Source organism: Natrix helvetica, assembly GCF_964273705.1.
Source record: "Natrix helvetica genome assembly, chromosome: 1".
Classification (NCBI taxonomy): Eukaryota; Metazoa; Chordata; class Lepidosauria; order Squamata; family Natricidae; genus Natrix; species Natrix helvetica.
This window is the reverse complement of record NC_138548.1, coordinates 362,453,312-362,478,329: the sequence shown is the minus strand read 5'-3', so window position 1 is coordinate 362,478,329 and position 25,018 is coordinate 362,453,312. Positions and strand designations below refer to the sequence as shown.

General features: G+C 40.8%; 1 protein-coding gene across 1 annotated transcript in view; it reads left to right on the top strand.

Annotated features, from left to right (window-relative positions):
- Positions 1–390: 390 nt before the first annotated feature.
- Positions 391–25,018, top strand: part of LOC309382492 (vomeronasal type-2 receptor 26-like) — a gene marked incomplete at both ends in the record, with an annotated part of 82,013 nt that continues 57,385 nt past the window's right edge. The window contains 5 exons of the mRNA XM_081934059.1: positions 391–596; positions 1,549–1,840; positions 2,188–3,000; positions 4,564–4,791; positions 5,298–5,424. Of these exons, the coding sequence (XP_081790185.1) occupies positions 391–596; positions 1,549–1,840; positions 2,188–3,000; positions 4,564–4,791; positions 5,298–5,424 (1,666 nt within the window). The remainder of the gene's footprint in view (positions 597–1,548; positions 1,841–2,187; positions 3,001–4,563; positions 4,792–5,297; positions 5,425–25,018) is intronic.

Sequence of the window (25,018 nt, the reverse complement as noted above, 5' to 3'; positions counted from 1 at the left end):
GTTGAGAGTGGTGATGTCTCTCTCTGTTTCCATTATCCAAATCATAGTTATTTATTTGTTGTCTTGGTGGTAAATCTCTAAAGACTTTCTGGAAAAAAAATCAGATGTTATACAGTGATAATATGCTTTCAGCTTGGTATCACATCAAAGCCTTGTTACAAATATCTTTGCACTGGAAAATGCTGGGGGCATGAATGGCTCAGGAGAGGCCTTTAAGACAAGCAGGGTTTGCATTTCCTCTCCCATCCTTCGTGCCTGACTGAACTCTGTCTGAATTAGGAAACCTCTGAAGGACTGTTTTGGAAAAGGGTTTTGACTTCCTCCACCTCTTCATATCGCTGTTTCTTCAAAGTAGACACAGAGCTGGATACTCCATCAGGAGCACAAGTCATGTTGGTACTTCTGCTGCTTCTGGGGTCCCAGGCAGTCTGGGGGAGTCTCAAAGCCAAATGCCTCCTGACTCTGACGAAGGATGAGGAGGAGCCACTGAACCTTTACAGGCCAGGAGAGATTGTCATTGGTGGCCTAGTCCATGCAAAACAGTCTGTGCCTAAAAAGTTTATGTTCAACAAAAGTCCTGTCTTTGAATTTTTTCAGTAAGTCAAAGTTCATGCATACATTGGAGCTCTTCCATTCCACTCCAATTTCTCATCTTCCAGCCTTCTCTCTTACAGTGAATAGTACTTTTGATCGGCTATTTTCTCTCTCTTTCTGTCTGTTTTCATCCTTGGGGATCCATTTTCCACCCTGCAGCTGAGCCTGATTTTAAATTCTCAAATAAGCAATCAGTAGAGATCTTTGAAGAAGATCCACTGTTCTTGATATCTTTTGGGCAGAGCAGGACTATGGATGGTTCTTCCCTTCTAACACTCCCTTGCCTGATAAGATGGTCAACATGGCTATGCACAAATTAATATCTCCCACAATTTTATTTCATACCAAAATTCACTAATTAAATAAATGAATCCCAGATCAGAATTTATTTTACTTACATGTGTGAATTCCAATTGAGTGGATACTAAGCATTTTAATTGTAAAAGTCAATTAAGGCTTCATTTTAGAAATATGTAAACAATGTAAACATCTCCACAAATTACTTACTTACTCTCTTTGCTAGAAATCATAAATTCCCATAGTGCAAGACTTAATTGTGAAAATATTAGAATTTGCAGAAGTAAGTAATTATCTGTTTAAAATATTTGGATGTCATTAATATATTTCTAAATTTTATTTTTTTCCTTTTTAATTTCTTGTACTTTTCCTTCCTTTCTTTTTTCTTTTGATTAGTGTTTTATTCTATATAAAATCCTTAATAAATATCACACAAAGAAGAATAAGTCAAAATCTAGTAATAACTACATTACATTAGAAACAAAGTGCATTCAGTATTTTAAAGTAAAATATAGATTGAAAGAATCCCAGGGCTGCATTCAAATGTGTAACTTTTTAAAAAAGATTTTAAACAAACTATCCAAACATATACTAAAATGTCAACATTAATAAAATGTAATTTCCATTGATTGCATTCAAATATATTCATATTTTTAGCACAACACAAAGAAACACATACAAATTGCTATCCTTCCTTTTTGCCATACAAGAAATCAACCAGAATGCCAAACTTTCATTCAATGTCACCCTGGGTTATAACATCTATGATGATTACTATAGTGAACAAATAACCTCAGAGGCTTTGCTGGACCTGCTTTCGGAGGGGGAGGCTAACGTTCCCAACTACAGCTGTGGAAGACAGAGAAACACAGTGGCTGTTCTAGACGAGGCTAATAGTGACATCGCCATCCATGTTTCGAACATTTTGGGAACCTACAAAATGCCACAGGTGTGTCTTTGTTGAGAAGATAAATTTTGGTCATGCTTTCAGTCAGACATCTTCTGTTATAAATGAAGAACAAAGTTCTACTACGGGGATTGTATAAATTAAGGATGAATTGGTCAAATGAGAGAAGGATCCCAGCAGACAAATATCTTTCTGGTACACTCCTAATGCAGATTGTGAATCTCTGCTGGCTTCTTGCTGTACTGAAGTGAGTAGAGAAGCAATTTAAGAGAAGAATAAGGTCCCTACAGAAAGTTCTTCTATGCCAGGAGTGGAACAATGCCTAGATTGGAGATAGATTTTTGCTTTTATGGGTCTCAGATAGAATTTCCTTTTTTTTCCCTTTTCAGATCAGTTACAGTATAATTTCGCAGATTCAGAACGATAAAAAGCAATTTCCTTTCTTCTACCCAATGCTCCCAGCAGAAGACATCCTGTACCCAGGGATAGTGAAGCTCCTCCTCTACTTCAAGTGGACCTTGGCTGGTCTTCTTGCTGCACACAATGAGAATGGAGAAAGGTTCCTAAAGACAATGACTTCCATGCTGGAAAAGAATGCCATCTGTTCATTTATATTACAAATCTTTAACAAAACAGGGAAAACCAACTTAGACCTTTATCACTCTACCTATTGGATAAAGTTGAAGGTCATTATTTATGGTGTAGAATTTAATTCATTCAGTATAGGGGTTATGCAGCTAGATTCATTATTTGATATCTTGTCTGAAATCAAGAGAGGAAAAGTCCTGATCACCACAGTACGCTGGGACTTCACTCCTTATTTGAGACCTCATAACTTTTCCTCTAAATACATCCATAGTATTTTTTCCTTTCTAATGAAGACAACAAACAAAAAGACAAAGTATGGGACATATGATAGGTTTGCATATTCCATGGGACTCTTTGCGACAAAGACCTTCCAGTGTTCTTACTTAAAGGAAGCCTTTTCAGTGAAAACCTGGGAACGGTGCAAGCAGAGAGAAGGACTGGGGACTCTCAGGAAAGAGGAGATGGATCAGATCCTGATTGTGGACCATTTTTTCATTTGCAACACAATCTGGGCTGTGGGACGGGCCTTAAATGCAGCTTATTTATCCAGATCCAGGAGGAGAATATTTAAAGGCAGCAAGCATTTGAAAACTCCAGTGCTGAAAGCATGGCAGGTACTGTATTTCTTTCCTATTGCACAGCTCTCTATTGCAGCTGACAATTCATTTCCAATTGTAAGTACTGGGTAACTATTCTGAAAATAGTATTAATTTATTCTGAATATAATAATTATTTTTTATTTTATTTTTATTTAGTTAGTTAGTTTGTCGAACATGTACAAGATAACAGGTATAAGTATAAACATGGCATGAACAACGAAATGAGTACAAATAAAAGTGGATAGTAGGACAGGGACGTGCGCTTATGCACTCCCCCTTCACAGACATCTTAGGAATGGAGTGAGGTCCATGGTAGACAATTTAAGGTTGAAGCTATGGGATTAGAGGATGTAACTATGGAGTCAGGTAGAGCATTCCAGGCATTGACCACTCTCTTGCTGAAATCGTATTTTCTGCAATTAGGTTTGGAGCAGTTTACCTTGAGTTTGTATCTATTGTTGTTTGCCTGAGGATTATTGAGGTCGAAGCTGAAGTACTCATTGACAGGAAGGATGTTGTAGCAGCTAATTTTGTGTACTAATTCCACCTTTCTACTGATCTCTTTTTTGCATTTGTTTCATCCTACTCTTTTGTTTTGTAATTTCTTTTTAACAGCTTCTTGGAAAATATAGATCTTCCTCTCCTTTTTTCTTCTTTGGCTCTTCACAAGCAGGAGCAATACTGTGTCCCACCCACACAATCTAAAAAAGTGTGTTGTGTATATTAGGCAGTCTAATACTTCTGACCCCATCATCTCCAGGGTTGCCTCTCTGCTCCAGAACAACCTTTACCCAGAGTGAGTCTCATTCCTTAGCTAAGAACCTGGCTCTTCCCCAGTTCAAAACTCTCAGTTGGATCTGAGAGAGCAAAGGCTCTCATCAAGCAGTAGGAAATGGACAAACCTCTTTGGTCAAGAATCTAAGAGGTCAGAACAGCCCAGGTGAAAAGGTGAAAGTTTGAAATGGGGAAGTTTCTAGAAGAAGCAGAAATGAAGACTGTTCCATAAGATATTCTACAGACATTCCATAAAATTAAAGGACGTGACTTATCTGGGAAGAGAGATCATATTTCACAGTGAAGATCTCTGTGTTTCTTCTCCATGCCAAGTGGCCCATCTATCACCTCAATGCAGACTTTCATAAGCACAACATACTAGTAGAGCAAAGGCCCCCATAGACATCCTCAAAGTGAGCAAAAAACTTTGTTCTTGGTGATCTACTCATTGACCTATTCGCTATATGTGTTGTTTACAGCATTGTACAAAACTTCACTTTGGCTTCCCTAGCAGAATTCCTTCAATGTGGTTGTGTACAAACATTAGGGTTTTAACTTTGTCCTCATTAGGTCACCCTGAATGTATTGTTTGGTATATTCCAACTGGTTTTCCAAATTCTGCAATGACAATTATGAATGGAAGAGATAAAGAGCATCATCCTTATTTTCAAAGTGAATTCTTCTAATGAGATTTTTGTTGAATATTTCTCAGTGCAGATCCTTTATTCCAACTCAAGTAGAAGAGTCTTGCCATAGAGCTTTCTCTGTCTCATGTAATATTGTCCATTTTCATTTGAATTCCAGCTTCATTCCTTCCTTCGAACCTCCCAGTTTTATAATAATAGCATCGAAGGGGTGTATTTGAATGAGAATGGAGAACTGGTAGCAGACTCGGACATTGTAGCCACCGTGGTTTTTCTCAATATGTCTGCTTTCAAATTGACAGTTGGGAGTCTAGACAGACTGGGATCCTTGGATTTCAAGATGAGGATCAACAATAAAAATATCGCAGAGCTGGAACTGGACAGCAATGTGGGTTAAATAATTTATCCTTTTTTTAAAGGTCTTATCAAGAAAATTGCAGAGTTGGGGCAGGGACAGGCTTGGGATATAATCTCAGTTCTCCCAGGCTGGAAATATATTTTGTGATTAGATGTTTTTGAGTTTATGAGAAAAATATCCTTCAGTATTCCAGTATTCCATTTAACCGTTTGACAGTCTCCTGCAAGGAAGCTAGATTTAAATCACGGGACAAGATGTTTCCATTTGCCAAACTGGAGAATCAATTCTATTTTAAATAAATACATTGAGAATATCAACTAAAAATGGCAGTATGGAAAGCATTAGAAGGGAAGGTAAACGGGCAAAAACAAACAAACAGCTGAATCAGTTCAATGAGCTCTAAGTAGTTTGTAGGCTTCAAATATAGCACAGCTAAGCCTTGAACTGAAAATCCCCAAACTTTTCTTTTGATCTGTTTTAGGAAATGCAATAATTCATTTTGTGGAAATTGTTTCCTTTTCTCTCTTTCTGTCCAGCCTCTGCCTTCTTCCAGGTGTGTGGAAAGCTGCCTTCCTGGATTCATGAAGGTGGCTCAGGAAGGGAGCCCAATCTGCTGCTATGACTGTCAACCTTGTGCAGAAGGAACCATCTCCACTCAGGAAGGTAGGTGACAGCGGCAGAAATGGACAGACTTTAAGGGGGACTACAGCTCTTCAGATTTTCCATGAATGTGCATTTTGAAAGTCATGATTAGAGTGGGTCCCACCCCTTTGAGTCTTGATAAATTTATTTGACAGAATATTATAAGATGATCTTTGGGGCTAATCTGATTTAAAGTCAAGAAAACATGGATATAAATCATCGACAAAGATACAGGATGTGAGGGTTGAATATTGTCTTACACTACAGGGGAGATAATGTCTCTTGCACTTTATCTTTAAAACACATCTATCTTGTTTTTACTTTTTATCTCATTGTTCTGAGATTTTGCGGATTCCAGTATGTAATGATTGGATTTCTGAAAGAGGAATGATCAGATTCTTGCAAGTATCTACAGTATGGCTCGTGGGAAGCATTTCTATGGGCAGCCAAGATTCACAGTTTCAGATACCCATATGACCCAATAATCAGGAGACTGTCTTTGATGCTTCCAGAACCCGGAGATTCCTCTTTGTGCTTCCTCCATTCTCTACTCCTTCTAGCCATGTTCACAATCCAGATTAGAGCACTTCCAAATTTGAATCCCTATATTTAACCAAGACGTAGACCTGGTGAACTAAGTTGACATTTTAACTCCTTGATTAACTCCTGAATTAAGGAGATGAGAGGAGAGGAGTTTTACTAATGATTTCAATTATACACTTTCATATACAGTTGCTGTTTAACAGTTCACTCAAGATTCAGAAGGTAACAGCAGACAAGGTGTCATGGCAATAGCTGAATCAGATAATTGATTCCAATACATGATGATGGGTTAGGATTGCTTCTTAAGTCAGGTTGCATTCACTACCTTTAATCAAAGGATGTATTTCTTTGCTAAAGGAATTTCACAGATTGTGTTTGCTGTGTTCTTCATTCTACTTTGGGGGGGGGGGGAGTTCTTGGCAGTCTTTTGTAAAGGTAAATGTTCCCCCCACACATATGTGCTAGTTGTTCCTGTCTCTAGGGGTGGTGCTCATCTCTGTTCAAAGCCAAAGTGCCAGCACTGTCCGAAGACGTCTCTGTGGTCATGTGGCTGGCATGACTAAACACTGAAGGCACACAGAACGCTGTTACCTTCCCACCAAAGGTGGTTCCTATTTTTCTACTTGAATTTTTATATGCTTTCGAACTTGTAGGTCAGCAGAGCTGGTACAAGTAACAGGAGCTCACTCTGTTATGAAGCGCTAGGGATTCGAACCGCCAAACTGCCGACCTTTTGATCAAGAAGCTCGGTATCTTAGTCACTTAGCCACCCTGTCCCATAAGTCTTATGTAGTAATGCTCTATTCAAGTGGTCTTTTTTTATCAGTCTCAGGTAATTCCTGACATTCCATAGGTTCTGCTGAAGGCTTACACTCATTTTCTGAGTCCTTGCCAGAGGAGAGGAGAGGAAGAGGGGTAGGGGTTAGCAATACTTCACATGTACTTCATTCCATTGTAGCTTGGATCTCATTGGGGCATTAAAACTTGGACAAAAGGCTGCAATTTTCAAGAGATTCAGCAGTGAAGAGGTAAAATGGTGGAACTGCTTTTGTTTCTTGAATCCTTTCTTCTTCTTTCCTTCTTCTCTATCAACAAGTTCATTGATAAAATGGTAACATTAAAAAAGAAAGAATATTAAGACGTTCCAGCTGGAGGGAAATGAAGAAATATATTGATTTCACCTACAGACAGCTATTCACACCCAAAACATGTTTACCCAAACAATACACTTTATTAAAACAATGTGTTAAAGGAGGATCCTACTCTTGCTCTTTTTCAGATGTAGACAAATGTATTAAATGTCCAGAAGATCAACATCCAAACACCAATCGATTTCTCTGTATTCCAAAGATGAAAAGCTTTCTTTCTTATAAGGAAAATCTCGGGATCATCTTGACTTCTATTGCCTTATTCTTCTCTTTAACCACAGGCTTTGGCTTGTGGATTTTCATTAGATTCATGGAAACACCAATCGTCAAAGCCAACAACCGGGATCTCTCCTACATCCTCCTAGTCTCTCTCCTGCTTTCCATCTTGACCTCCTTCCTGTTCATTGGCCGGCCAAGGAAAGTAACCTGCCTCCTCCGACAAACAGCCTTCAGCATTATATTCTCAATTGCCATTTCTTCCATCTTAGCCAAAACAATCACAGTGGTGTTAGCCTTTTTGGCAACAAAACCAGGGAATAAAGTGCAAAGATGGCTGGGGAAGAGCTTGGCCAACTCCATCATCCTTTCTTGTTCCGGCCTCCAAGTTGTCATCTGCAGCATCTGGTTGGGCATTTCCCCCCCATTCTCTGACTCTGATATGCACTCCCAACCTAGAGAGATCATCCTACAATGCAATGAAGGCTCTGTCACCATGTTTTATGTTGCCCTTGGATACATGGGCTTCATGTCTGCCATCTGCTTCACAGTGGCTTTTCTGGCCAGGAACCTTCCTGGGGCCTTCAATGAAGCCAAGCTGATCTCCTTCAGCATGCTCGTCTTCTGCAGTGTCTGGGTGTCCTTTGTCCCAGCATATCTGAGCACCAAGGGGAAGTACATGGTAGCTGTTCAGATCTTCTCCATCTTAGCCTCCAGTGCTGGATTACTAGGCTGTATCTTCTTTCCCAAATGCTACATTATTATTTTTAGGCCAGATCTGAATACCAAAGAACATTTGATGCTAAAATAAAATATAAAAAGGGACTTTTACAATGTTTCATTTTTCAAAAATCTCACTTAGGTGACTTGTTTAACAGGCTTTGATAATTTAATGTTTATTTATTTAAACTAATTACTTGGCTAGAAATTGTTGTAGGCAGCTTACAATCAAGAAAAAAAGAAGAAAGCTTAAAACAATATATAGAGCCCCTAACATTGGTTTAAAACTGACAAAGATGGGAAGGAAGGGAGCAAGATGCACTTGGGGATGAGATATTCCACTTATTCCTAAAAGTACATCTCTTTATTTTCCTCTATATTCCTAAAGAAAGCAGTAACAATGCACTAAGTCTTATTTGTAGTCACAACAGTGTGGTTAAAATCAGTTTCAAGATGAATGGGTCTTTGTAATAGGCAAATGGAGCAGTGGTGGGTTCCTATCAGTTCGGACCAGTTCAGCCAAATCAGTAGTAGCTTGGTGGCCTGGCTTGCTGGAACCCGTAGCGACCCAGACCTGCCACGCCCCTGAAGAGGTTCTCCAGGCAGCGCCATTTTCTTTTTGACTTCTGTACATGCGCAATTTTTGTTGTACTGGACATGTGCACGTAGAATGTCCCTGAGCAACCCAGCAGTAGCGGCTGCCGGAACCCACCACTGAAATGGAGACATAAGGAATGTGGCCTTGCAACTCCTAGTAACCTGTGGTAAGTTTCATCATAACATCCCTGTAGCAACCCCTGAATCTGAAGATGCAAATATTTCTTGTATCTAAGAGTGATTTCCTTTGCAGATCTTACAGAAGAGCAAGAAGTAACCTTATATTAATTATATTATTATTTTTGAATAAATATATATGGATCATTTTCTCCCTTTTCCCTTCCATTCAGAAATGTAAAAATATGTATATATTTATTTAATAAACAAATAAACTCATAGATTGGTTATTCTGGGGGCTTACATCTTTAAACATAATAACACAAAAACCCCATCACATTATGAGTGGGATGTGAGAGTATGACATAAATGTATCTCTTCTGCTGAAAGTGTTTTGTCAGCATTCCTGAAAACCCCAACGTCAATGAAACCTCAAGACAGGCATTTTCTCATGTTTCATGCTATTCTTTTGGAGAATACTCCCCTCCCAGTATGTACAGTTTAATAAACACTGCACTGAGATCTGATTCTTTGCTTTGGGTCCTATGTTTGTATTCCACAGAAGCTGGTGTCAGAAATGTGATTCATAATTTTTGATTTGGGACCAGGGATGACAGAACCATATAGTGAGCTTGATCCCGTGTCCTTTCCTGCTACCGAAAACCCCCAGAACCATTGAGGATTGTGTTTAAGGTAACAGACTGTGTCTACAAGTTTATTTTCATTAGGAAGGTAATTTAGATGTGTGCGGCCCCTTTTTCATTACAATTCTCAGCCTCTCCGGGCTGTGAGGTGAGCTCAATTGAGTAATAGCTGAAGGTGTCTGGCAAGGGGAATTTGTCTTTGGAGCGGTGAGCGTGACCCTTCTCTACTTACATAATTCAGTTTGAGTCTCAGGCAAAGACTAGCAGCAATCATGCTACCTCTGCTGTCAATCTTCAGAGGACTTTACGAGAACAGACTTAAGGATTGATGAGCCATGAGGCCTTTCTCTTGGATTGAGTGAGGGCAACCTCTTGATCAAAAGTCAGTCCATATCCTTTGTGATTTTGTAGGAGTTCTCTAACTAGTGCCAAAATGGAGAATTAGATGCATACACATTTAGACATGTTACACTTTGGAGGATGGAGGGCCTTCAGTTCCTCCACTTTCTTAACAAGCTCCTCTGTCTGTAGCTCCTGTACAACCTCCGCCATGGTGAGTTCCTCACTATTGGGTGTTTAGAAAGAAGGGGACAGAGTGAGGAATGTGGAGGATTATTGATAATGCCTTCTCTCCTCCCCATTTCTGGCATCAGAGCTTTGAGCCAGGAAATAAGCCTGCTGCCTTGGCCTCCCTTCCTGGGATGGAGATTTTAATCAAGAAAGTCTATATTTAATTAACCATATTTAAATAATATTATAATTAATTTTTAATTTTATTTGGGGGAATTTATGAGAAGGGAAATTTATGCAGAGTGTAGGAGGTGTTGGAAGAAAAATCCATCTGGTTCAGTTCCAAGCAGGGAGAAAGATGCTGGAAACATGGAGGCTGATTGGAAAGATGGATCATTGAAGCAGAGGTATCAAACACATGCTCCTGGTGTTTAATAACTGGTTGGCTTTGCGCATGCACCTGATCCGTGCGACACACGTGTGCTCAGTTACAGAGAAATCACCTTCCGCAGGAGGAAAAAAAGATGAGGCATCACAATGCACTCTGCCACACCTATCAGCTGGGTTTCAGAAAAGGGAATATAGATAACTATAGTGCAGGGACGGGCGGGTGATCCCAGCTGATAGTCAGAGCTACTGGTTCACCTGAACCTGTCCGGACTGGTAGAATCCCACCCCTGTATTTATACCCTCTCTCGGGCTTTGCACTTGAACTTCCTGTTCCTGTGCAAGAATATGTATTCTATTGGCTGCTTTCAGACTCCCATGGGGCTATGCAGGAGTCATGTTTGTCTGAATCAAGTTTGGTTGAAGCCTGGGGGAGGGGGGGTGATGCAATGTCCCCAGGTGATTTTGCAATGCAGTGAGCCCTGCTGTAAAATAATCCTGTTATATTCTGGAGGGTCATATCTTAATCCCATCACCTTGAAGCTGAAGGTCTTGTAGATAGGCTAGCCTAATCCTTCTCAATGGGCATCAAACATCTGCTGGCGGCAGGGAGCTAGGGCTGAGTTTTTGTCTTTCTAAAAGATTTCCATTTCTCTTTTAGGGAGATACAATATTCTGCCTTTTTAAATATTTCTCAAAATATTTAATTCTTCTAGAAAGGGTTGACTTCCCTCAGGGGAAAAGAGGCAGGCCATTGCCCTATTGCTGCTCAGCCCTCAGGATTATAATTGTTTGAAGGTGAAGTCTGGAGAAATTCTACCTTAACAACAATCAATGAGGTGGCTGTAACTCTCTCCTTTCTTCTCCCCCATTCCTTCTTTTGTTCCTTGAGGGGGAACAAAACCATCTTGGAGGTACTTTGTCTGCAGCCTGAAAGGGAAGGATGATTCAATGGATTGACACCTTGTTGTTGCATGCTGATGACACTTCAGCATGTTCAAAGTTCACCATGTCTTGATTGACTTTCTTGGGACAAGCTGCAAAGTCAGTCTGAGTAAAGGCTGATATTAGCCAAGTTTTAAACTTTTCAAGCAGAAAGAAAGTAGCTGCCTTTTGGCAGCTAGAACAAAGTTTCACCAAGCCCTTTCCTCTTCCTCATCACAGGAGAGGACAGACATGGCGACACAAAATATCACCCACAACTAATATAACAAAGGCTGTTCGGTGCCCCCTTATGCTAGACTCTGAGCCTCCAAGCTGGAACTGCAGAGCCAACTCAATGTCCCAGATGAAGTGCACAAATAGTGCTTCTTCAACCCAAAGGACTACCATATAGAAAAAAAGTATTAGCAGAAATGAAATATGTTGTATGGACCAAATGAAGAATGAGTGAACAATGCTCCTCTATTTCCTGAAAATGAGCCACCTACTGTTGGAAAGTCCATCTCATTCACCAGGATCTCCAACTTTTCCCAACATCCAAATTATTTGCTTCTTCATAACAACCAGTTATATTATTTTTTTTCTTTTTCTATGGAAAAAAAAGAGCTCACATTATTGTATACTGTTAATGTCATCTTTTCATTCTTTTTTTCAGGTCAGCTCTGTTTTTGAAGAACAAAGTGACATTTGGGCCATTTCTTATTCTATTGTATAATTTGTAGATAAAACATTTCATTTTTTCTATTTCAAATACCAATTTTCAGAGGAATTATACCCCAGGAGAAGATTGTAAGGAACGTGTCCCTAGAAACAAAAAACTAAAATTTTAAAATTCCCTTCCACACTATATATTTCTTGCATACTAACAAGTGTCATGTTCCAAAAAGTTGGATGAGGTATCTCAGTCCTGAAATAGGTTATGGGCACTACACAGTAATTCTGCCTTGAGGATTCAAAAAACTGGTAGATATCTTGGAATTCTATTATACAAGGTTGGGTACATTACATTCCAAATATACTTCAATTATTTTAAGCAAAATTGTTGGTGTACAGCATTTATGTATAGAGAATGTGGACCATTTTCTAGGTGTGAACCATTGGAAAAAGTCAAGAGTTAAAATTCCTCTGTTTCTCATGTCTACATTTCTTCTGGTTGCAAGCTGCTCCTTTGTATTCAGGTCTGGCCTCAGAATGATAATATAGCACTGGGAATGAAGAAGCAGCCCAGAAGACCAGCACTGGAGAAACAAGATGGAGAAGATCTGAACAGCCACCATGTATTTCCATTTGGTGCTCAAATAGTTGGGCACAAAAATCACTCAGACATTGCAGAAGATCAGCATACTGAAGGTGATGAGTTTGGCTTCATTGAAGCCACTGGGCAGATTCCTGGCCAGGAAAGCCACCATGAAGCAGATAGCAGCCAGGAAGCCCGGGTAGCTGAGAGTGATGTAGAACATGGCAAAAGAGCCTTCATTGCATTGAAGTGTTATAATTCTAGTCTGGGAGTGTAAATCAGAGTCAGGGAATGGGGGACAAATTCTCAGCCAGATGGAGCGGATGATAATTTGAACAGCAGAACAAGAAAGGATTATGGTGTTGGCCAAGCTCTTCCTCAACCATCTCTTCACTTGAATTCCTGGTTTTGTGGCCAGGAAAGCCAGCACCACTGTGATTGTTTTGGCCAAGAGAAAAGAAATGGCAACTGAGAAAACAATGCTGAACACTGCTTGTCAAAGAAGGCAGGTGGCTTTCCTTGATTGACCAATAAAAAGAAAAGGTGAGAAGAAGCAAAGCAGGAGGGAGACCAGGAGGATGTAAGAGAGGTCCCAGTTGATGGCTTTGACAATACGAGTTTCTCGATATTTGATTTGAATATGAGCAACACAAAAACTGTGGTTAGAAACAAGAGTAGAGCAAAAGAGATCAGGATGATGCCCAGATGTTCTTCATAAGACAGGAAGGTTATAAATTTGGGGATACATTTGACTCAATCCTCATTTGGATAATCATCATCTGGACAAAATGCATCATGGTGCATTTTGCAGTATCTGAGAACAACAAAACCCAATTTTTCTTTAATATTCTATCTTTTCATTTTCCTTCTTGAGACAATGATTGATACCAGCAGCATTTTTCTGGATGCATTTCTTAATATTTCAATTGAAGGAAGACAATTGTAATATCATTTTCTAAAAAGAGATATTGCAACATTTCTAAGGCCCTATGAAATTGAGGATAGTCTTAAGACATGAAGGATTTCCTGTGAAGTGTGCAGAACCTTTATAGGAACCTACAGTATTAGAGCTAAATAATGAACAAGTTAATCTTCTAAGCAAATGGATAAATGCCAATTTTGTGATATCTAGTTGGCTGCTGGAGGCAACTAGTCCTGAAAATTATATGCAATGTCTACTGGAACCATTAGAAGTATGATTGTAAGGAGGTGCATCCATAATTATTCATACCACCTCATTGTGGATCATTAATACTTCTGGGGATGCTCAAGAAAGGCCTGTGTAGATTGCAATAATCTTTCCATGAGTTGGACCTAAGACAATTTACCAAATTCCAAAATAGATATTCATAGAAAGATAAATATGGAAAGAGAGATCCAAAATATAAAGCAGAAGAGATGTTTTCTTTGGCAGGAGTAAACTTGCCCAACCTGCCATGCACTCCTATCTCTATCCAGCCTCTCTTTCAAGATCTTTTTGCTATTCCTACCTTCAAATAAGAATTTGTGCAGTTTAAAATAAACAAGAAAACATTTGAGCTTCAATACAACCTTTAACATTTTCTTCCATACAAATGCTCTGAATGAATTTATCTCCACAAATCTGCTCTTTTCTTTAGTTTTTAAGTTTTTTATTCTTTACTTTTCTACAAATATATCGTTGTGTGAACAGTGTGGAACCAGAGTTACATTTTACTATAAATAAAACAATACTCTTCATATTTAACACAATTAAGAATCGTATAGACTTTTAGTAGTAATGCACATATTTTGTTGAATTATAATCTTTCCTTAATTATTCAATATTTCAGTATATTATTTTATGCCAATCTCCATATTCTTCATATCACTCCTTTTACTATAAGTAGAATACCAATAATCATATTTGCTATGTTTAACAAACATATATAATTCCAATAGTAATACACATTTATATTGAATTATAATCTTCCATTGTTCCCCTTTCTAATTTTTATGTCACTGTTATATTTAAAAAATATCCCCTTTCTAATCAAATTTTAAAACACTGTTCATCTTAGTTATATTTGACAAGTTATATAATTCTAATAATAGTAATACGCATGTTTTGTTGGATTATGATCTTTCATTATTATCTTGTTCAATAGTTCAATATGCTGTTTTCATGTCAATCAAATTCTACATATCCCTTTTTCTACACATAAACGTTGTTAATAATATGTATTACATTTTAACAAATTTATATAGTTATACTAGTAATACACATATTTATATTGTTGTAATCTTCAATATTTTTCTTATTCAATATTTCTATATGTTATTTTTATAGACATCACCCTTTTATTCAGATATATTTAAAATTTTCATTATTAAAAGCCTAGAATCCCTTCTTCTTATTAATTCACCTGAAAAATATATATTACATTAATCCTTCTTTCTCTAACTTCCAGCCCTATTTTTACTTATCTCACTGTTATTTTTAAGAAATATTCCCGGGACGGCTTCCGGTTTCCGAAGACAACGGATGCTGGGCGTCTGCTATTTGCCTCTCCGGTGGGCTCCTTTTAGGAGCACAGGCGGTCTCGGAGGGGCCACCTGCCGTAGGGTGGCTTGCTGGAACCCCCGGAATCAGTGGCAGCCGTGGGGGGGTTCCAGCCTCACCTCAGGAGCCGGGGAGCGAGGGGGGGTGCATAGTGCAGCAGTCGGCTGCCTGCACCTTCGCTGAATGGATTCCGGAAGGAAGTAATTAATTAGAAGTTGTGGTTGAAGTGCTGGAGGTGAGAAGTTCGCTCCAATCTCTTTAATCCTCGTTAACTGATGAGCAGCAGCCTTTTGTAAGTTTGTGGATTCAATCAATTTGAAATTAGAAGATTGGAGGGGGGTTCTTTCACCCCCCTCGGGTAAAGCAGCACTTGAACTATCTCTCAATCTCGGAATGGAGAGAGAGAGAGTAAAAGTTGAATTAGTCACTTGTACTAACTATGTGAGAAACATTTATATCACAACTGCAAGAGGTGATTGCTGAGCTGTTTTAAAAACTTTATGGAAACTTTTGATGTTCTGCCCCCTGGTCCCCTGTGAAAGGGGGAGCCAAGATGGCCTGCTTCTGTCTTCTTCTTCGCACTTATAAATGAAATTTGCCTTTTGAAACTACCTTTGAAGAAATTCCTGGCTTTATATTACTACTCCCCCCTGAAGGACTCCTGGAGCTCCTCCTGTTATGTGGTCTTTCTGGATTTGGATTATTTGATTCTCTTTTTTTGTGACTTTTTGGCTTGGAGCTGTGATTGAGGATTAACTTTCACTTTTGGACTTGCCTGTCTTCTCATACTCACCCAGCAGCACGCTCCACAGATGCCATTTCTTTTGCAAAAGATTTATAGTCATCTCTGAACTCAGACAAATGGGGCCCAGAAAACCACCTCCAGGCAAGGCAGCCTCGGCACCCACTTCCTCTACATCCAGCCCAACGACTCAACAGACAAAAATTCCATCATTTTTTACAACAAGAAGGGACTGGAGAGAGTTCAAAAGATTTATCTGTTAACCAAATGTTCCAGGCTCTTATGAAGGGATGAAATGAGTTGAAAAAAGAGGTGGCAGATTTTAAAGAACAGCTCAGAGGTGTACAGCAGCAAACAACAGAAAATGAACAAAGAATTGGTGTGTTGGAGGAGGGTGCGGTCGGGCTAGGGGAGGAGGTTAAGGCAGTCCAGAAGGGGAATAGAGAATTGGAAAATTTTATGACAAAGATAGAACTTGAAAGAATATCCTTCTTTCTCAGATTCCAGAACCTACCGGAGACAGAAGATGAAGATCTTAAGGATATTATGAGTACAATTTTAGCAGAATATATTAAAAGAGATAAAGAACAGTTGTGGTGGGATATGGATCTGGTTTACAGGATTAATTCAGCATATGCCAGAACACATAATGTTCCAAGGGAAGTACATGTTAAATTTCTTAGGAAGACCACGAGGGATGAGATTCTAGGGGCTCAGAGGGGGGGACCACTAAAATATAAAGATAAAGAATTTGCCATTCTTAAGCAAATTCCGAAAAAAATAAGAGATAAGAGGAGGAAGTATTCCTCCTTATCAAAGAAATTATATAATAAGGGAATTTGGTTTAGATGGTTATTGCCAGAAAGAATGCTGATCTTCTGGGATGGAAACAGAATTAGAATTAACACAGTTGTGGAGGCAGAGGCCTTCATTAAAAAACATAGCGGCCTCCTAGAGGACGGAAATATAAGAAGTAGTGAAAAAGGCAACAAAACCCAAGACATGAAGGAGGGAGGGGCTGCGGCTCCTCCTGGGGACAAGGAGAAGGGAACAATAATGGAAAGACTCAGTTCACAAAAATAAATATATCTGGAATATCATTTTAATTGTTGATATATTAGAAAGTGGCAAAAGAGATGATTGAACACATGGTTGATACAATGTATAATAAGATGCTGTTTTTTTTTCTTCTGTTAAATGTTGTGAGAATTGGAGAGATTCCTACCTCTGCATGATGGAGCTGCCCCCCCCCAAATTTTTTTTGTATATCCACCTACCCTTTTCCCCAAAAAACTTTAAAAACCAATAAAATTCTTTTGGAAAAAAAAGTAAAAGTTTTCCCACTTTCTCAAAACAATCAGTCACATGGTCCAATCACAGAATGGGCTGGCAGCTGGGTGACATCACTCTGCCTTCTTCTGACCAGGTGTGAGAAAATCCTTGGTTCCGAAGAGAAAAAGGTTGTTTTGGCTATATGTACCCCTCTATCTCAATTCCCCCCTCCCTATCCCTGTGGCAACATTGAAGCGGTTAAAAATGGCTTTAGCCAGGTCAGCTTCAGAGCTGACAATTATGTTGAAAAATGAAATAAGATTGGTTTGGTATGATTTAACGAGCCCATACTGACTTCAAGTTATTACTTTACTCATTTCTAGATGTTGGTAGATCAGATGTTGGCAATGTCACCAAATGTAGCCAGGCACTGAGATTCAAAACCAAGGGCCATACAGTGGGACAATATTTGAATAGCAGAGCAGATGTCACCAAGTATGACACATATTCAACCCATCATGATCAGGATGGTTCTACCTATTTTGTCATCTTCCCTCTCTTACTCACACTCCCAGTTAACTCTTGTAGGCCCAAGTGTGCATATCAATGTTCTCCATGTCCAGATAAGAAAAGTTAAACCCAAGAGAAAAATTGACACAGAGACATTCAAAAACAGAAACTCCCAATCACATCTACTAAGCATCTGGCAATCTTTGGAGGGATTCATGTATGGCCTCAGAGATGGGTAGGCCAAAGAAAAAAGAAGAGGGTCCACAAGAGAGGTGGGTTCCTACCAGTTCGGACCGGTTTGGCCGAACAGGTAGTAACTTAGCAGCCTGGGTCACTGGAACCAGCAATGACCCAGGTCTACCACACCCCCAAACTGGTTCTCCGGTCGCTCGCCCCACCCACCTGCCCCACTCCTTACCTCCCCAGCGATTTCCCTGCCTAAGCTGCCCTGCCTGCCTAAGCTGCCACATTGTGACTGCCCTGCGCCCCAACTGAGCTACCTCCTCCTGCCTAAAAGTAACTCTCTCTAGCCCCCCTCCCAAGAGCTAGCTGTGCCCCCCCACCCTGTGCCCACTGAGCTGACAAACTTCCCTTCCCCTGCGCCTTCCAGGATCCCCATGAGCGATATTTTAGCTCCCAGGAAGCTTCAGGCAGGCCTGCTAGGCCCAAAATAGGATGTGGAGTGCCTAGTAAGCCTCCATGCAGCCCCCTGGGAGCAAAAACATAAGAAAGAAAGAAATCCTCACTGTTTGGGGATCCCCAGGTGCATGGAGCAGAGGTCTGCAAATTTGGCAACTTTAAGACTTGTGTACTTCCAGGATTCAGCTCTGGTGGCTGGAGAATTCTGGTAGTTGAAGTCCACAAGTCTTAAAATTGCCAAGTTTGAAGACCTCTGGCATGAAGATTGAGTTGAGAGCTTATTGAAAGTGCGACTAGCTATCCTTGCTCAGGCTAAGCTAATCAATAGTGGAGCTCTAAAAATGCCAGATGATCTATGGGCACGTTCTCAGTTTCAAAATGTCTGGCTTTTCTTCCTCCTACCAAAGACTTTCTGGGGTTCTTCACCGGAAGGGAGAAAGGGAGGGAAAGAGGGAGGGAGGGAGGAAGGGAGGGAGGGAGAAAGAGGGAAAGGAAGGGAAAGTGAATGAGATATGGATGGATGGGTGGATGAATGGATGGATAAAGGGAGGGAGAAAAAAAGGAAAGGAAGGAAGGACCACAAACCTGGCAATAGACACAGCTTAAGAGGATGCTTTAAAACAGCACAGCAATCTAGGACTGGAAGTACCTCAGAGGTCATCTAGTCCAGCCCCCTGCTCCAGCAGGAGACCTTATATCATCTTGGTTATTTTGATGCCTCTAACACAGAGGAAAAATTCCCAGAAATTTCCAGGCATTGCCAACCTCTCCTCCCTATTAAAATAACCTAGAGCAAAAACTTCATGCAGTATTTAAAAAGAATAGAAATGGTGGCTGCTGTGTATTGTTTAAGTATAAGATCCCTGGATCTTATTTTTGTCTCTGGCCAATGGAGGAGTGATCTGGGAATAGGGGATTTAGCTATCACCCCCCTGTCATGGTCTGATCACTCACTGCTCCGGCTCGACTTTCCAGCCGCTACTCCCCACCGCGGGGACACGGAACCAGAGTGCCCAAGATGGTTCCGCCCCAGGCGCCTGATGGAACCTGATAGGTTCCAGATGGAGCTCGGGCCATTTCCTGTAGCCCTGACCCACACCCGCTCGGAGGACCTAGTGGCTGCATGGAATAGTGCGGCCGCTGGGGCCTTGGACCGGGTGGTGCCTTTGCGGCCTCTCTTGCGGCAGCGAACCACACAGGCTCCTTGGTTCACCGAAGAGCTGAGGGTGATGAAGCGCCACAAGAGACGCCTAGAGAGCAGATGGAGATCATCACGCTCTGAATCTGACCGAACTCAGGTAAGAGCCCATTTACGGACTTACCTTGTGGCGTTAAGGGTGGCCAAGCATCAGTATTGTGCCACTCTTATTGCATCCGCAGATAACTACCCTGCCGCCCTGTTTGGGGTGACCAACAGAGGCTGCGGGAAGCTCCTCTGCAGGGCAGAGCAGAGGAATTTGGGGAGTATCTGCAGGACAAAATCGCTCAGATTCGAAGCGAGTTGGTCCCTACTAGTGGTCTGGAAGGGACGTCGGAGGCGGGTCATGAGGTTCCATTCTGGGAGGAGTTTGACTCTTACTTCCGAAGATAAGGACAGGTTGCGTAGGCGACTGCGAGCCACCACATGTTTATTGGACCCGTGTCCCTCCTGGCTTGTACTGGCATCCTGGGAGGTCACACAAGGCTGGCTCCAGGAGTTAGTCAACGCTTCCTTGAGTGAGGGGTTTCTGCCACCCCTCCTCAAGAAGCCTTCCCTGGACCCAGCTCTGTTAGCCAACTACCGTCCCGTCTCCAACCTTTGCTTTCTGGTGAAGGTTGTAGAGAGTGTGGTGGCACTACAGTTTCCGCGCCACTTGGAGGAAAATGATTATTTGGACCCGCGCCAGTCTGGTTTCCAGCCCGGCCACAGCACGGAGACGGCATTGGTCGCGTTGGTGGATGATCTCTGGAGGGCCAGAGATGGGGGTTGCTCTTCCATCCTGGTCCTATTAGATCTCTCGGCGGCTTTCGATACCATCGACCATGGTATACTATTGCATTGACTGGAGGGGCTGGGGGTGAGGGGCACCATTTTGCGGTGGTTCTCCTCCTATCTCTCTGGCCGAGTGCAATTTGTATTGGCAGGGGGGCAGAGGTCGACCTCGAGGCCGCTCTATTGTGGGGTGCCACAAGGGTCGGTCCTCTCGCCTCTCCTGTTCAATACATATATGAAGCCACTGGCCGAGATCATTCGTGGGTTTGGGGTAGACTACCATCTGTACGTGGATGATACCCAGCTGTACATTTCTACCCCAAACCACCCCAATGATGCTATCAAAGTGATGTCCCGGTGTCTGGAAGCCGTACGGATCTGGATGGGAAGTAACAGACTCAAGCTCAACCCGTCCAAGACTGAGTGGCTGTGGCTACCGGCGCCCCGGTTCAACCAGCTTACTCCATCACTGGCCATTGGGGGCGAATGTCTGGCCCCCGTGGATCGGGCACGCAATTTGGGCGTCCTTCTGGATACCCGGCTGTCCATGGATGACCATATGACAGCCGTGGCCAGGGGGGCGTTCCACCAGGTTTGCCTGGTGCGCCAATTGCGTACCCTATTGGACCGGAGTGCCCTTCGCACAGTCACCCATGCGCTTGTGACGTCCCGGCTAGACTACTGTAACACTCTCTACATGGGGCTCCCCTTGAGATGCACCCGAAGGCTGCAGCTGTTTCAGAATGCGGCCGCGCGGGCAGTCTCGGGAGTCTCTAGCTACTCCCACGTAACACCTCTCCTGCGCGGGCTACACTGGCTACCTGTGGCTTTTCGGGTGCGCTTCAAGGTGTTGACCATCATTTTTAAGGCGCTCCATGGCACAGGACCTAGTTATTTGTGGGATCGTATCCTGCCCCATACATCCCTCCAGCCAATTCGCTCACACAGAGAGGGACTCCTCCGAGTGCCATCCTCTAGGCTGTGCCAGCGGGCAACGCCTAGTGGAAGGGCCTTCTCTGTGATGGGCCCGACCCTCTGGAATGACCTTCCCCCCGATATTAGAGTGACTATGGATCTCTGCTCCTTCCGTCAGAAACTTAAAACCCACCTATTCCAGCTAGCCGGCTTGGCCTAATTCCACCTATCCCACCTCAGTTCTATTTCTAAATTTTTAAGATTGGTTTTAAGGTCTGTTTTTAATTTTTATAAATTGTACAGGGGTTGTTAATTTAATTTGATTTTTACCTATGTGTATGATTGTTTGTGTGTTTTAAATTTGTTCCTGTACACCGCCCCGAGTCCCTCCGGGGAGAGGGGGCGGTCTAGAAATGTAATAAATTATTATTAATTATTATTATTAATGGACTGCTAAATTGGCAAAATGGATGGCTAAATTGACCATGCCCACCCAGTCACATGACTGCCAAGCCATTCCCACCTGGTCAAATGACTGCCAAGCCACACCCACAAAATAAGCCATGCCCACAGAACCAGTAATAAAAAAAATTGAAACCCACCACTGGTCCACAAGGCCCACATCAACCAGTTTCAGGAAGGACATGGCAAGAAATCATGTCACACCAGGAACCATGCTGTGGGAATTGCTGCTGTAGCTGTAGGTCTCACAGCACTCTGTATAGAATATAATTCTTTATTGGCCTTGACACACAAGGAATTTGTCTTTGGTGCATAAGGACACTGCTCCAAGGAATGGATTTATGATTTTTCACTGTTTTTCTCCAGCTACTCCTCTACAAATGGAGCCCTTAACAATTTAGGATGCCCAGAGGAGAGGTTGCTTCTCACTGTAGTTTCAAAATTCTGTTGAGACCTCTTCTTCTACTTCTTCAGTGACTGTCTTTGAGGTAAACATCATACTTAAACAACGAGCTAGAAAATCTTGCATCAGAAAAGGATAAAAGCCTCAGCCACATACATTGTGGCACATGGTTTTGGGACAGGTAGATACTCTGCTCTTGAATGTACTTTCTCTCCTTTCCAGGTGAAGCTTGGTTTGTTTCTGTGTGAATCAGGAAAATCACTAGAATTTCCATATTGTGAAGGTGCTTTGAATTAATGTAACTTTTCTTGTCATCCTTTTTTTTAGAAACAGAAAGGATATTGATTCAGTTCCATAAATTATGACTGTTCTGCTTCTGCTTTTGATTCTCCTGATGTCCCAGCCATTCCCTGGGAAGCTTAGAATGAAATGTCCACTGAATTTCGAACACCAAGATGAAAAAAAACCATGGAGCTATTACAAGCCAGGAGACCATCTCATTAGTATCATGAACACTGGAACAAAAATATTGCATATAACAAGGTTACCTTTCAACAGGGCTCCACATTGTCAGTTTGATTCGTAAGTCATTCATTGTGATGGAGTTGCATTCCCTATATTTTCAATTCTAACAGTCTCATTCTTTTTTTCTTATTTCACTTATGCGTGTTTTGTATGCATAATTTATTGAGTCATTTTGATTTCCATTGCTTTTCTTTTGTCTTACTATATATATATATATAAAATCTCAAATCCAAAAATGGATCAGGAAAAAAAACCTGAAAAACATCCAGATTCTATAACTTTCCTGGTCTAATCCTGAGTTATTATATTAATACCAACTTTGGTTTAAAGTAGTTATTGAATGGGGTGTAGTTGTCTCTGCCCAGCCCATCTCTCAGTTTTATAATCGCTCATTTATATGCAATGCCTCCTCTTTATAAGAACAGAGAATGTCTGGGTTTTAGAATTGCTTTTCTGGGTTGTTTATGAAACAGCCTCTTCCTATTATGATGCTTCTTCTCTAATGATTGAGTAATTTTGAATCCTGGTTACACATCAGTTGAAAATTAGTTCTGCTACAAATAATGATTTATTTATTATTCTTAAACTTAGTAGAAAATTATCTCCATCTCATCTCCCCAACAGTAATTAAAATGAAATGATGATGGGAAACTATCATTTTCATCTGGTTGTAGATCAGAATTGGCTTAAGACCCAGAAGGCTTGTGAAGAAGAAGAGGATTAAATTTAAAAAAAAGTATTTTGTTATTGCTGTTAATGAGGATGAGGATGATAATAATAACATGAACATGTTTTACGTTAGTTTACATTTTGAAAGCTATAGAGCACTACGCTATGTTTTTAACATTCAAGTGGTCAACAAGACTCCCACACTTCTTCACAATCTCACACTTGGCTACAACATCCATGACAACTATTTGAACATACTTATGACTTCAGAAGCCTTGCTGGACATGCTCTCTACTGGAGAAGCCAATGTTCCCAACTACAGCTGTGGAAGGAAGGACAACATTTTGGCTCTTGTTGACGCAGCTGCTGATGACTTCTCCATCCAGATGTCAACACTAGGAGCCATCTACAAAGTCCCACAGGTTTGCATTTTTATTTATTGGTACATATATGCCTATCTATAGATAAATTGAATGTGGTGGTGAGTTATTATGTATAGATCCAAATATATTTTCACTTTGGAATTAAAGAATTGCTTTTCACCATGGCCATTCTAGGTGTGATGGTTAGGGATTGGCATCCAGAATATTCAGAAGGCAAGGCTCAAAGCAATGATGTCCTCTCATGACATCATCATCATTGCTTTGAAGTCTTGAAGTTAGGTGTCCATTTTAAGTGTTGAGATATGATAGAACCTAGGAACTTGAAGTTCTCTACTGTTGATATTGTGTTGTATAGTATTGTAAGAGGTGGTAGTCTAGGAGGGTTTCTCCTAAAATCTACCACAATTTCTACAGTTTTGAGTGTTTAGTTCAAAATTTGGTAAGTTCCCCTTCTATTCCCTCATCTAAGTCATTTATGAAGATGATGAAGAGTACTAGGCCTAAGACAGAATCTAGTGGGACCCCACTGCTTTCTTCTTTCTATGTAGATGTAATACCATTAAGAACTACTCATTGAGCATGGTTTGTCAGCTAGTTACAAATGCCTCACTGAAATGTAAGTATATTATGTCCACAGCATTTCCACATTATGTCCACTGGTCTATTAATTTGGTCACTCTGTCAAAGAATGAAATAAGATTGGTTGGCATGATCTGTTTTTAACAAACTTGTGCTGAATTCCAGTTATTACTTTATTTGTTTCTAGATGTTCACAGATCTGTATCTTCCTAGGTATTGATGTTAGATTGATTGGTTTGTAGTTTCCTGGGTCTGTTCTCCCTCCCATTTTTGAAGATGGGAACCACATCAACTTGTTTCCTGTCTTCAGATAGTTCCGCAGTGCTCTAGGATTTTTGAAAGATATGGTACAGTAGTTTTGAGATAATTATTTACTAGCTCTTTCAGAACTCTGGGACATAATCCATAAGGTCCTGGTGATTTATATTTATCAAGATCAGACAGGTGTTCTCTTACCATTCTTTTTGCTTAGTTTAATTTTTATTTCTAGTCTGTCTTTTACAGTTATGTTTTTAGTAGTTTGGGCTATAGTTTCTTTTTGCATGAAGACTGATGCAAAGAATGAGTTAAGCAGCTCTGCTTTCTCTCTACTGCCTGTTACTTCCTTGCCATCTCCTCTCTTTAGATGAACAACTGTTTCCTTGACTTTTTCTTGTTATTTCTATGTTGAAAGAAACTTATTTAACTTATCTTTGAATTTGTTGCAAATCGTCATTGATTCTGATCCTTTGCTTTCTTGACTTCATCTGCAGATGATAATTATCTGCTGATATTCTTCCTTAGCTATGTGTCCTTCTTTCAATTTTTTGTATTTTCTTTTTTGTCTTTCAGTTTAGCAGGGAGATCTTTGTGCATGGTGGTTTCTTCTTGGATTTGTTGTTTTTCTTCTTTTCAGTGGTATTGTACTGGACTGGGCTTTTATAATCATATTTTTTTAGAATTTCCCATGGTTCTTGAGTTGT